Here is a 13179-nt window from a genome sequence, read left to right on the forward strand (position 1 = left end):
ACTGGCCGCTGGGAGGTGCCCAGGAGAGAAGGGATGAGACCCAATCCCTGCTCACCCAAGTCCAGGGGACCAGGAGGGCGAGAAGCCCCCTGATGTTAACTTACCCTGAGTGTGCAGGTGGCTGGTAGACCTGCCTGCGGGTCCCTAGGGCAGGCTAGTGTGGGTGCCCACACACGGTCCTCTTGAAGGTCTTCTGACTCCAGCCCCACCGGCCTGGTGGGGGGTGGGTGGCTCCAAAAGGCTGGTCAAACTGGGAGTACCATCTAAAGCACTCTGCCCTTGGCACCTGGGCAGGCGCTGGGCCACCCGAAGGCCTCGAGGACTGATCAGACCCCAGTTCTCTTCCCTCTTGAGTCTCGGACGCAGGACTGAAACCCCTCCTCCAGGTGACTGGCGAGTTTGGGGTGGGGCCCCGACAAGGAGATTGTGTCCCCCCAGCTAAGATGGCACATAGGAAAGACTGAAGAGATGCCTCAGTGCAGGTGCTCTGAATCAGTGAACATGTGTCCTCCCACTCAGCCGTCCTTCCCACCCAGCCCCCCACCAGGGGAGGAGGGCAGGCAGGATCACATGGGTGACAGATTGGGATACTGAGTCCAGAAGGATCAACTGCTACTCGGGGACGCCATCGAGGTCAAGTGCATTGTGAGTCAGGCCCCAACTCTGCCACAGGGAGACTGATCAGGGGAGAGAGGTGGGTGGGATTCCAGGCCAAAAAGCCCCTTCTCCCTAAGGGTCTGACTTCTTACGCGATGATGACAGCAACATCTTGGTGGCCCCTCTGGTTCCATGGCTTCGAGATTCCCCTGATGCTAGCTCTTTGAGCACCCTCGCTGGTCTGCAGGCATCCCCTCTGGGCCTAAGTCTCTGGACAGGCCTGGGAGAGGTGGAATGGGGACAGGCAGGCCAGGTCCTGTTACTGCCCAGCACTCACCTATACAATCTTCCTCCAGGACCCCAACAGGCCTTAAGGCAGCACTGTCCAGCACAACTTTCTACAATGATGGGATATCTGCTCTGTCGAGGATGGCTACCACTAGCCAGACACTATCCTCCAAACACACACGGAGACCTTGAAATACGGCTAGTGGAACTGAGACACTGAACTTCTATTTTAATTTAAATCTAAATAGCTACAATTATCTGACAGCACAGCCTTAAGATTCTTGAGCACCGCCATGTACCATATGGCACGTAACATAGACCACTGGTCTCACAGGGGAGTGGGTCGGGTGTATGGAAGTCATTCCATCATTCCATCATTCCCCGGGACCAGAGGTTCCCGAATGGACGAATAACACTGAGTTCCAGACGCCACACTTCCCAGCTTCCCTGACCCAGGTGTCCCAGCAGTCGCTGCCCCAGGAACCTGGCTCGCAGCATCGCTGAGGGATCGGGCATCCTGCCTCCCGGGGTCTCCCAGACGCGAGCTGGGTAGGAAGCGCAAAGGGGTGGGGAGACCGCTGGGCCACTCCTCCGCCCGGCGCGCCCCGGACCCCGAGCACACAGCGTCCCGCCCCTCACCCCCGGCTCCCGCTTTCCCCACCCCCCAGCACAGTGCCCCGGCCACCTGCACACGGCAGCCGCAGCCTCATGCACCGCACCCGGCTCTCGGCCTCAGCCCTGGCACAGCGTCCCCGGCCCCAACACAGCGCCCCCGGCTCCGCTGTCCCCCCGCCCCGCACAGCGCCCCGGGCTCGCGGTCCTAGCCCCGCTCTCGGCTACTCGGTCTCCCGGTTCACAGCGCCCCCGCTCACTGCGCCCCCGGCTCCCCGGTCTCCCCGCGCACAGCGCCCCCGGCGGCGGCCGAGCGGAGCCCGAGCGGGGCGGCGCACGGCGCGGGGCCGGGCCGGGCGGCTCCCGGCGCGACTTCCTGTTGTGCCCTCGCCCCGCCGCCGCCGCCGTCGCCGCCGCTGCCGCCGCCGCCGCCGCCGCCGCCGCCGCCCCTCACCCGCTCCCCGCGGCCCGGCGCGGCCGCCGCCCATGGATTTCACCTAGCGCGGCGGCCATGGCGGCGCAGTGCTGCTGCCGCAAAGCGCCCGGCGCCGAGGCCGCGCCCGCGCGTCCGCCGCCCGAGCCGCCGCCCGCCCTGGACGTGGCCTCGGCCTCCAGCGCGCAGCTCTTCCGCCTCCGCCACCTGCAGCTGGGCCTGGAGCTGCGGCCCGAGGCGCGCGAGCTGGCCGGCTGCCTGGTGCTCGAGCTGTGCGCGCGGCGCCCCGCGCCCCGCGCGCTCGTGCTCGACGCGCACCCGGCCCTGCGCCTGCATTCGGCCGCCTTCCGCCGCGCTCCCGCCGCCGCCGGCGAGCCACCCTGCGCCTTCGCCTTCGCTGCACCCGGGCCGAGTCCCGCGCCGCCGCCCCCGCTGCCCGCCTTCCCCGAGGCGCCCGGCGCGGAGCCCGCATGCTGCCCGCTGGCCTTCAGGGTGGACCCTTTCACGGACTACGGCTCCTCGCTCACCGTCACGCTGCCGCCTGAACTGCAGGCGCACCAGCCCTTCCAGGTCATCCTGCGCTACACCTCGACCGACGCCCCCGCCGTGAGTCCCCCCCCCCCCCGCCGGGTGGGCGCTGGGGCGGTGGGCTGGTCGCCGGGTCGTTTCCAGGCGGTGTCTCCCCGCGCTGCCGCCAGGCTAGGGGGGCGTTAATGTGGGCTCTGCGCCTGAGGCACCTGCGGAGAGATGGGGCCGGCCTGGCACTTCCCCACCTGGCTCCGGAGTCCTGGCCAGGTGCCTGCAGTGCTTCCCAGCTGGTGCCCGGGGAGCCCTTAGGAACCTTGGACCGAGCGAGAGCCTGGGTGCTGGCCCTGGACCGTGGGGACAGGGGACAGCATGCCACCACAGGAAGCCTCTCCTTTCAGGTGTGCAGGGGCTGTCCCTGCCTGGGGACAGGGACAGCTTCTGGTGAGCACACGCCAAGCCATACATCTGAGGGAGCCTGGCACTGAGAAGCAGGCCAGGCAGTGTCAGATGTGGAAGGGCCTCCGTGTGACCTGGCCTTCATAGGACTGTTCCCTGGAAGTGGCAAGAGGGACGGACCTGCCGGAGTGGGAGGCGGAGAGGCCCGGGTTGGCTCTAATGCTTCAGGCCCCGTGGGGACTGGCGGGTTCGGCGGCAGGGTTGCCCTGTGTCCCCAGCACAGACACACGTAGGCTCTGCAGGGCTTTGGACGTGGAGCATCTGCCGCCCCAGGGGCTCAGCAGGAAGGCTGCGTGGCCCAGGCTGGGTGCTGGGGCTGCAGCACCCTTCCACCATAGGAGGGCTTTCAGGATGGAGCAGGGCCTTCCGTTCTGGAAGCATGGGGGTTCCTGGGTCTCCGTGTGGACAGCACACTTGTGACACTGCCCTCCCTCCAAACACACACACACAGCATACACGTAGCTCTGGGAGGCCCCGGAAGTTTCCATGTGTCAGCGCCCACGGCATGTAAATGGATACGGTGATGCACAGGTGGCACAGAGGCACCAGGTCAGGAGCCATCAAGGTGACATCTGGACAGGAAGAGCCTAGAGCAGACACACACCTATGGGCTTCCTGCATGATTCCCAGGAGCCCTCAGCTGCCACCTCACCTCCTTTGTGAGCTTCCGTGGGTGTGCTGGCCTGGCCCCTGGCCTGCTGGGTTGGCACCTGCTGGGGTAGCCTGGATCTCAGACAGCGGCATGTATGCCCCCACCACAGCCGCGAGAACAAAGGGGTATGATCCTCCCGGACCTTGATCTGTGAACTTGGAGCTCATGTGTCTGGTCCACCCAAGACTGGCAGAGTGGTGGGACTAGGGCCCATAACAGGCCACCCTTGCTGGCCTGACCGTATCCCCAGCAGCCTGACCATGGGGGCCTGTCTCCAGCATGAGCCAAGGGCTACCTGCAGAAGCACTGCGGGGGTGTCTCATTAAATGCAGATTCCTGGGTCCCAGCCCCAGGAAGCTCTGTGGCAGGGCCCAGGAGTCCGCATTTTTGAACAGGCTCCCCAGACAGGCCTTCTAAACATCTGGGGCAGCCCTAGGGGTCAGCAGAGAAGGAAGATACCCCTGCACACTCCTCACCATGAGAGAACAGAGACATAGCGGCCTAAAGGAAGTTTTGAAGACGTCCGTGAACGTTGACAGGGGTCTGGCTGGGTCTGCAGGAACTGGATAGGCAGCCCTGCCGAGCCCGGGCATCTGCTAAGATCTGGGGTCTGCAGGAGAGGCAGCCCCCTCCTGGGTCTGGGGTCTGGGGTTTGTGGGGTAGGGAGCCCCACTGGGTCTGGGGTCCTCCACCTCCGTGGTCTCAGCATGGACAACTCCCAGTGGCAAGCAACTGTGGATACCATCAGCTGTGGTTTGCTCAGACCTGTCACTTGCAGGGGACTAGGGTCCTTTCATAATGGCCCTGGGAGAACCTGCGTGCGCTTGGTCACTGAAGTGGGGACACGGAACAGTCCAGTTGGCTTCAATGATCGTGTCGTCCTGGCAGAGGGGGCGTGAGAACAGATTTGGGGCCCCACAGAATGATTGCGGTTGGGTTGGGGGAGCTCCCCCAGGCTCCGTGCTGACCTTCCTGGAGACCCTGGAATGTTTGGCCGGAGTTGAGAGCGGGTGTCTTGAAATGGCCCTAGGGAGGCTGGGGGCAGTGGTGGGCACGAGGGTGCAAGGGAGGGCTCCCTAGTGGGGGTGGGGCCTGGCCTTGGCATCTAGGGGGAGGTTGGCTGAGAGGGCGACGGTGTCCGGCAGGCGTGGAAGCAGGTAGGCGGCACGGCACCGAAGAGCATCCCCATCCTCGGCCCCCCGTGGCCTCCCTGGGCCACCGGCACTGTGCGGTGGAGGCATCTTCCAGGCAGGGGCCGTTTCCTTGCGCAGAAGCCCTGAAGGGCATCCTCCCCACTCCTGCCCTGAGCCCACGCCCACCCCCGACGGCTGCCCTTCCCGAGGACACCGTGTGTGGTGTCAGGTCCTGTGCGGAGGTCCCCGTCCATCCTGCAGATGAGCGAGGCACCCACCAGTGCCGCCCCGCCCGGGAGGTGGGTGGCTGGGCGCTGGTGGCCGCTGCGGGGTCTGTCCACAGTGCTCCGGCCGTGGCCCCAGCAGCCCTCCCCCCGGGCTGCTCCTGTCCCGCGCGTCCTCTCTCAGAGCCCAGCCTGAGCTCCCTGCCCATGGGCCCTGGCCGGGAGCCCTTCTCCCCGTGGGGGATCCCTCCCTGTGAGGCTGCCCCATTTCCAGGGGTGGCCCTGGGCTCAGGCGCACGTGGGGGTCACCAGGAAGCACTGCTCTCCCCACACGTCCACATTCCCGGCTCCCCTTCCCTGCTGAGACCGGGTTCGCGCCTGCCTGTGAGAATTGGACTCGTGCTCTGACCGTCTCAGTTTCCCTCTGGCAGCTGGTGTGAGGGGCACAGGCTGGGGGACTCCCTGAGTGCCTGGCCTCCCACCTGGAGAGAGGCCTGGCCCTGGTGGCGAAGCACAGGCCACACTCTGTATCAGCCGCCCTGCCTGCCCAGGGTGGGCAAGCGATGGTGCCCAGGAGCTGCTGTTGGCCCTGGACGAGCCCAGTCGGGCCGTCCCCTCCTGGGCCCTTCCTCATTCCCTCACTCTCCAGCCGCTGCCCCAGCAGCCCTGGGCCTGGAAGCCTGAGCAGGACAGGGGGGTTGGGGCCCACTTCCCAAGACCTTGTCCTCTCCAGAAACTCTGCCTAGCTTTCAGGAATCAAGGCTGGGCTGGCAGGGAGGGGTGTTCTGGCGTCCCCACGTGCTGCTCTCTGTGGGGCAGGGCCCCCGGGCTCCCCCCATTTCCTGTGTGCCTCAGGTGCCCCCGCCTCACTGTACAGTGAGGGCCGTCAGCCAGCAGCCCTGGTCTCCAGGAGGCCTCAGCCCACGTGGTGGGGAGGGCGTCAAGGGCCAGAGCCCAGGGGCCGTCGGCTGATACCCTGCCCACCGCCCACTGCAGATCTGGTGGCTGGACCCAGAGCTGACCTACGGCAGTGCCAAGCCCTTCGTCTTCACCCAGGGCCACTCCGTCTGCAACCGTTCCTTCTTCCCGTGCTTCGACACGCCCGCCGTCAAGTGCACCTACTCGGCCGTCGTCAAGGTCAGCGCCCACCAGCAGGCCCCGCTCCGCACTCTTACTTGCCCAAGCCTGGCCCCGGCTGCCACCGGGACCACTGCTCTAGGAGGAGCCCACCCTCCTCACTGTGCAGGAGGGGGCAGCCTGATAGGGTCGGGGTCCTGGACCCAGGATGAGCCAATAGGACCCTGACAAGGGGAGGGCACAGATGGAGTCGCTGGGTCCCAGGGCTCCTGGCCTGAGCGTGGCAGCACCCCTACGCCCACCCGACTCCCGACTGGGGCAAGAGGTGTGCAGACCAGGAGCATGGGGTTCCCTGAATAGTGTGGGGGGACCCCTGATGGGGCTGAGAGGGTCCCCGACAGTGACGTGGCTACCTGATCCAGGTGGCAGGGCTTCCCGTCGGGGACGTGGCGTTCCCTACCATGGATGTGGGGCTTCTGACCGGGCTATGGAGTTCCCACTGGGGACACGGGGTGCCCTGACGGGGCGTGGGGCTCCCCATCGAGGACACGGGGTGCCCTGATGGGTGGGGCCTCCTCGAACACAGGCCCCGTCGGGGGTGCAGGTGCTGATGAGTGCCACACAGAGCACCTACGTGGAGGAGGAGGGCGTCTACCGCTTCCACATGGAGCACCCCGTGCCCGCCTACCTCGTGGCCCTCGTGGCCGGGGACCTCCAGCCGGCAGACATCGGGCCCAGGTAGGGCCGCCTCTTGCTTCCTGCAGCTGCTGCTGCCCGGAGTCCAGGCCTCGGGGAGATCCTACTGTGGGCTGGGTGTGCGGCCCGCGTCTGCAGCCACCCGCCGGAAGACCCCACGTGCCATGTCGCCACTCCCCGGGGCCGCCCCTGTCAGTGAGAGAGGAGCTCGCTCACTCCCGTGCACCCCCAGACCCGGAGGCTGGGCTTCCGGCCTCCCCAGCGCCCTGCGCAAGCTGGTCCTCCTGCCGGGCCGGGCCGCCGCTGGACGTAGCCTCACACCTGTGCGGGCTCCCTCGACTCAGAGACAGGAGGAGCCAGCGGCCCCTCGCGTGTGGCCCGGCCCCCACTGCGGGAAGGGCCTGCGTGGTGGCAGTGAGTGAGGCAGGGCGGCGGGCAGCAGCTGGGCGGTGGACCAGGCCAGACTAGGTGCAGGTGGTGTTCGAGCCCAGAAGCAGAGGGAAGGCCTAGTGGGGTGAGAGGGATGGGGACTGGCCGGCCCCCACCTACCCTCGCCCCTGTGACAGGAGCCGCGTGTGGGCTGAGCCATGCCTCCTGCCCACGGCCACCAGCAAGCTGTCCGGCGCGGTGGAGCAGTGGCTGAGCGCGGCCGAGCGCCTCTACGGGCCCTACCTGTGGGGCAGGTACGTCCTGGGGCCCCTGGGAGCCTGGCTGACTGTAGGAGGGCTCAGAGGGCAAGTCCCCACCCTACCGGGAAGCAACGGGGGCCCATGGTGGGGGGCCTTTCTGCCCCCTGGGAAGGAAGTAATGCTCACTGCCCGGGCCCCGGCCCTCTCACGGTCACCCCCCACCCTTTGCAGGTATGACATCGTCTTCCTGCCCCCCTCCTTCCCCATCGTGGCCATGGAGAACCCCTGCCTCACCTTCATCATCTCCTCCATCCTGGAGAGTGACGAGTTCCTGATCATCGACGTCATCCACGAGGTGGCCCACAGCTGGTTTGGCAACGCCGTCACCAACGCCACATGGGAGGAGATGTGGCTGAGCGAGGGCCTGGCCACCTACGCGCAGCGCCGCATCACCACCGAGACCTACGGTACCACCCGGGCTGGGGCGGGGCGGCGGGGTCACCGCCGGGGCCTTGTGCAGGCTGGGCTACCGGGGCCATCCGGGCACTGTGTGAGGGGCTGGGAGCCCAGCCTGGCCCCCGGGGTGCGGTCCCCCTGCCGTGCATGTGTCCAGCCGGGTGGCCAGGGGTCATCTCACAAGGCTCAGGGCAGGGAGCCGCAAGGGCAGCAGCTTCGCACCTGCCCCGTCCAGGTGCTGCCTTCACCTGTCTGGAGACAGCCTTCCGCCTGGATGCTCTGCACAGGCAGATGAAGCTCCTCGGCGAGGACAGCCCAGTTAGCAAGCTGCAGGTCAAGCTGGAGCCAGGTACCCACTCCCACCGGCCCTGCCCCGGGCCCTGGACACGTCATCCTGCAGGGCCTCCTTGCCCAGCCCAGGCTAACTCTGGCCGGGCGTCCCTGTCCCCACTGTGGCATCCCCGCAGAGGCCAGGTCAGGGGCCCCTCAGCCTGCCACTGCCTCTCACGGGCTCTGAGCACCCGTCACCGTGGTGTGTGGACCGAGGTCTCCACCGAGGCCCCCCGGGTCAGGCGGGCCCCGTCTCCACACTCCTAGGACATCTAGATGTGAGGGACGGCGGCCCTCAGCGCTTCCCGTTCCACACAGCCCCTGACCGCCATCCTGCCCCCGTCCCTCGGGACGTGGGAGGGTCAGGGCACCGCCCAGAGCCACGGTGCTCCCCTTGCAGGGGTGAATCCGAGCCACCTGATGAACCTGTTCACTTACGAGAAGGGCTACTGCTTCGTGTACTACCTGTCCCAGCTGTGCGGGGACCCCCAGCGCTTTGACAGCTTTCTCCGAGTGAGCAGCCGCCTCCCCGAGACAGGCCCCGAACGCCCCGCTTCTTGCCCCGACTCCCGGGGCTGCCCTTCTCTCCTGGTGGTGAGGATGGAGTGGCGGGGGCCTGTGGGCAGAGCTGGGACGTGGCCTTCTCTCCGGGCAGTGCCTGGGGTGCTTCCTCCTCTCCGTCCCTCCCTCCCTCCCTCCCTCCCTCCCTCCCTCCCGGTTTTGACCGCTTGGCAGGGCCCATGTGGCAGCAGTGGGTGCCTCCGCGCCGCCCTGGGCCCTGCACACCGCTCTGTACAGATGCCTCGGGGCGGTGGCCCTTTCCGGCTGTGCAGGCCCCAGCTGTGGCACAGGTGGTGGGATGGGGATGGTGTGCCCAGCCCCCAGGCCTGCCGAGCCCTGCCCCTTCCCCAGCAGGCCTACGTGGAGAAGTACAAGTTCACCAGCGTGGTAGCCCAGGACCTGCTGGACTCCTTCCTGACCTTCTTCCCGGAGCTGAAGGAGCAGAGTGTGGACTGCCGGGCAGGTGAGGCCCACCGCCTGCCGCGGGTCCGCAACCGGCTAGCCCCTCGGCCTGCCAGGGAGGCGGCGGGTGTGTGGGCTCCACCGCACAAGATGACCCCTCTGCCTGGAAGAAATTCCCTCGGGTTCATGCATCCTTCCTGCAGCCACCCTCGCTGGACAGTGTGGGCCTCGGGCTGGACACCGTAGGAGCAGAGAGGAGGGTGTGCTTCCCAGCGTGGAGGCGGTACTTAGGCCAGGCAGACCTGATTAAGCAGTCCCAGAAAAAGGTCCCCGGAAACTGTGCAAAGGGCCTGGGGCAGGATCTGCGACACGGAGAGAGGTTTGCCTGAGAGCTAGCTGAAGGCAGCTGGCCTGCTTGTGAGGCTCGTGGGGCTGTCCCTGGTCCAAGGGCTTGGGGGCCAAAGAAGAGACTGGAGGGTCTGACGTCTGGGAGAAGCCAGGGCTTGCTATAGGGCAGTGAGGTGTGGCTGGGAGGTGTGGGCAGGGGGACCCTGTGTTTGGGAAGGTTTGGTAGGTGCTCCAAGGGCTTTTGAGAGCGGGCGATGGGCAGAACCTGCCCCCACGGCTGCCCAGCTCCTGGGTTTTAAAGCAGGAACGTCCTTTTCCCAGGGTGGTGTCCCCTACCCCCTTGTGGGGCAGAGCCTATCCCGCCACCTCCCTTCCAAGGGTTTACAGTGCCTCGTTGTCTCCTTCCTACCCAGGAGAGGCGTGGAGGGGCCGGGGGTCCCTCAATCACCAGCTCGAGCCTCTGTGTGCCCCTTCGCCGAAGCCACCCCAGTGGTTTGGAGTGGCAGGGGCTAGAGGTGACCCCGGCCGTCCCCAGACGGCCCCCGCCCTCGGGGCTCCCAGGCCCGGAACAGTCACACCCAGGCACACCCTCGGGGTCTGGTGTCTCCCGGGCAGGCCTGCTCGGGACCCCAGGGTGGTGTCTTCCCTGCAGGGCTGGAGTTTGAGCGCTGGCTGAATGCCACAGGCCCCCCGCTGGCCGAGCCAGACCTGTCTCAGGGATCCAGCCTGACCCGGCCCGTGGAGGCCCTCTTCCAGCTGTGGACCGCGGAGCCCCTGGACCAGGCGGCCGCGTCTGCCAGCACCATCGACATCTCCAAGTGGAGGACCTTCCAGACAGCGCTCTTCCTGGACCGGCTCCTGGACGGGTCCCCACTGCCCCAGGGTGAGTCCTGCAGCCACCGGGGTGGGGGGGGAGGGGAGGGGCCGGCTGGCCTGACCTGCCCGTGGCCGGCAGAGGTGGTGATGAGCCTGTCCAAGTGCTACTCCTCCCTGCTGGACTCGATGAACGCCGAGATCCGCATCCGCTGGCTGCAGATCGTTGTCCGAAACGACTACTACCCCGACCTCCACAGGGTCCGGCGCTTCCTCGAGAGCCAGGTGCAGCCACCAGCGCGGGCCCGCCCCACCCCTCCCCCCCACCCATCCCCACCCACTCAGACTGGGCATCCCAGAGAATGGGGTGGGGAAGATGTGGCGTTGGGGCTGGCAGTGGGGGGAAGAGCACAGACCCCACCGGGACTTGGGGCGGCAGTGCCCGAGGGCCAGGCTGGGAGCAGAGTCCGGGGTGGGGGTCTGGGCCCACTGGGCCCTGGGCATGGACAGCCGGCGCATCTGAGCTCCTCAGAGGCCCTAGGACCCCAGGCCTGCCGGGGCCCGGCCTCCCCACTCCCCAGACCTGTCCCCTGGCAGTGCCCCCCTAGCCCGAGCTCCCTGGAGACGGGGCCTCTACAGAGGCCTGCAGTGGTGGAGGCAAGGACAGTGGGGCCCCCGCTGCGGCAGTGTGAGTGCAGCCCTGGGGCCCGCGGGCGGGAGGGGCCGGGGAGCAGCCAGTGTGACAAGCGGCCGCCCGCAGATGTCCCGCATGTACACCATCCCGCTGTACGAGGACCTCTGCACCGGCGCCCTCAAGTCCTTCGCCCTGGAGGTCTTCTACCAGACGCAGGGCCGGCTGCACCCCAACTTGCGCCGGACCATCCAGCAGATCCTGTCCCAGGGCCTGGGCCCCGGCACAGAGCCCAGCGTGGAGCAAGGCGGGGCCGGAGCGGACTCGGAGGCGGACACAGACGCACCAGCCCTGCTGCTCGGGGACGAGGCCCCCGGCAGCGCCATCTCTCTCAGGGATGTCAACGTGTCTGCCTAGCCCTGACTGCTCGACACCACGATTGTGCCTTCCGGGCCTCGGCCCACCGTGACCGTGCCCCAGCCTGGCCCGTGCACCCCTCCTGCAGGCTCTCTGGGGGCACCCCCGGGGCTGGCCAAGGCCCGGGGACCTGGTCCCCGCAGCCCTCTTGCACTGCAGGCCTGGAGCGGCCAGCACACGCCACACCCTCCTGTCTCAACACTGACTGCCAGGCGCTGCCCCTGGGTCGATGGCGACCGCCACACCGTGCCTTACATCTGCCGGGGGCCCGGGCCATGCTGTCCCCCCAGCGTGCTTCCTGCCCGCGGACCCCGCACCCCACCCCCGGGGATGGCAGCCTCGGTTGGCCTCCGGCAGAGGACGTAGACATGCCCTCCGCGTGGGGGGCAAGGGACACCGAGTAAAGGGTGGATGTCCCTGGGGAGGGGCCCCCCGGAAAGCCTTAGCTCCTCAGGGAACACGGGATCCCAGACCCCAGGGGGAGTGGGACAGGACAGTCTGTCTTGAGGCTGCCTGGGGCCAGTGCAGCAATAACACACAGGGAGGGGCAGGCGGCGCTGGTGCTCCTTCTAGGCCCACCCTGCCGGAAGAGGCCTGGGGAGCCCGGTGCCTAGAGCCGGGCCCCCCGGGGGACCACTGTGCAGGGTTGCCGTGACTGTCCCATTAAACCTCCACTCTGCAAACTACCTCCCGGCCTGTTCGTCCAGCTCCTTCACACCTGCCCAGCTGCCGGGGGGCGGGGTCCTGAGCTGGTCACCGCCAGACACGCAGGCCAGAGGCCGGGGGGGCGGGGTAGTGCTGAGGCTCCTCTCTGCCCCCCAGCCCCTCCTGACCATCCCGGCTCTGCCCTCGGAAGCCCCCGATCCTGCCCGGCAGCCCTGGGGGTCTGAGCGCCAGCGGCACCTTCCACCCTCCCCCCTACCCCGGACCCCCAAACACCAAAGCAAGGAGGCCACTTGTCACCACCCTTGCTGCGGGCCTTTCTCAGCAGTGGTCCCCCATCCCAAACTGGAGTAAAGGAAGAGGTGAGTGTGACTTTGGGGGATGGAGAAGGAAGGGTGTCTGCAAGCACAGGTGCGGTCGAGGCTGCAGGTACTGGTGGGGCTGGAAGACGGAGTGAGGTCGGGGACTCCACTTGGGGCGTCGCCACGAAGGATGGCCAAGCTGTGGACGCCGGGATTGATGCAGCCACTGCGACAAGGGCAGCGGTCGGGCCCTGGTCCTCCTGGTTGCCCGCGGGGTTGGGCTCACGGGGTGGCACGCCTCTGGTGTGGGTCTCCCACCAGCATTACGCGCTCTGGCCCTGCAGTGACACGTCACCTGACCAACCGGCCGGACCCAGTCACAGAGCCCCCCCACCCCCACCCAAGGGGCCAGGGCGAGGGAGGACCGCAAATGGTGGGCCAGCAGCCCTGGCCCTGCCACATCTGGCCCCCAGGTCACCAGATGTCCCACGGATTCTCCTTCCTGCACTCAAGATGCAGCCCCTCCACCTCACCCCCTTGCCCCGGCCAGGAGGTGACTCGGGCCCCATCCAGTTACAGTCCAGGCTCTCGGGGGGCTGTCCCAGCACCAGGGCCCAGTGGGGCTCCACTCGGCCCAGCCACTCGTGAGCTGGAAAGCCAGTCACCCGCCCGCGGGGAACAGGGAGAGGGCGGCAGCAACAACACCCCTGCAGAGGGAGAACCACGGGGGGCCAGCAGCCCCCGCCCCACAGCAGTGTTAGAGGCCTGCCAGGGGCCCTATCCTGAGCCAGGCTGCCCAGTCCTGGGTTCTCTGTGGCCTTTGGCTCTGCCCTGGGAAGGATCCGCCCTTCTCCTGTCTAACTGGTCACGCCTGATCATGGCATTGGCCAAGCCCTCTTTGGGGGCTGAACTGCTTCCTCGGCCTCTTCTC

At 67.5% G+C, this 13179-nt stretch overlaps 1 protein-coding gene across 1 annotated transcript; it reads left to right on the forward strand.

Moving 5' to 3' along the window:
- The first annotated feature begins 1925 nt into the window (after nucleotides 1-1925).
- On the forward strand, nucleotides 1926-11952 carry RNPEPL1 (arginyl aminopeptidase like 1). Its single transcript, XM_082840723.1, has 11 exons — nucleotides 1926-2536; nucleotides 5920-6060; nucleotides 6587-6738; nucleotides 7263-7379; nucleotides 7557-7792; nucleotides 8017-8130; nucleotides 8512-8624; nucleotides 9027-9135; nucleotides 10075-10305; nucleotides 10378-10520; nucleotides 10996-11952. The coding sequence occupies exons 1-11, from the start codon at nucleotides 2009-2011 to the stop codon at nucleotides 11281-11283; spliced, it is 2172 nt and encodes a 723-aa protein (XP_082696849.1). The 5' UTR covers nucleotides 1926-2008; the 3' UTR covers nucleotides 11284-11952.
- The last annotated feature ends 1227 nt before the right edge of the window (nucleotides 11953-13179 follow it).

The sequence above is a fragment of the Leucopleurus acutus genome (genome assembly GCF_964270905.1).
Source record: "Leucopleurus acutus genome assembly, chromosome: 6".
NCBI lineage: Eukaryota > Metazoa > Chordata > Mammalia > Artiodactyla > Delphinidae > Leucopleurus > Leucopleurus acutus.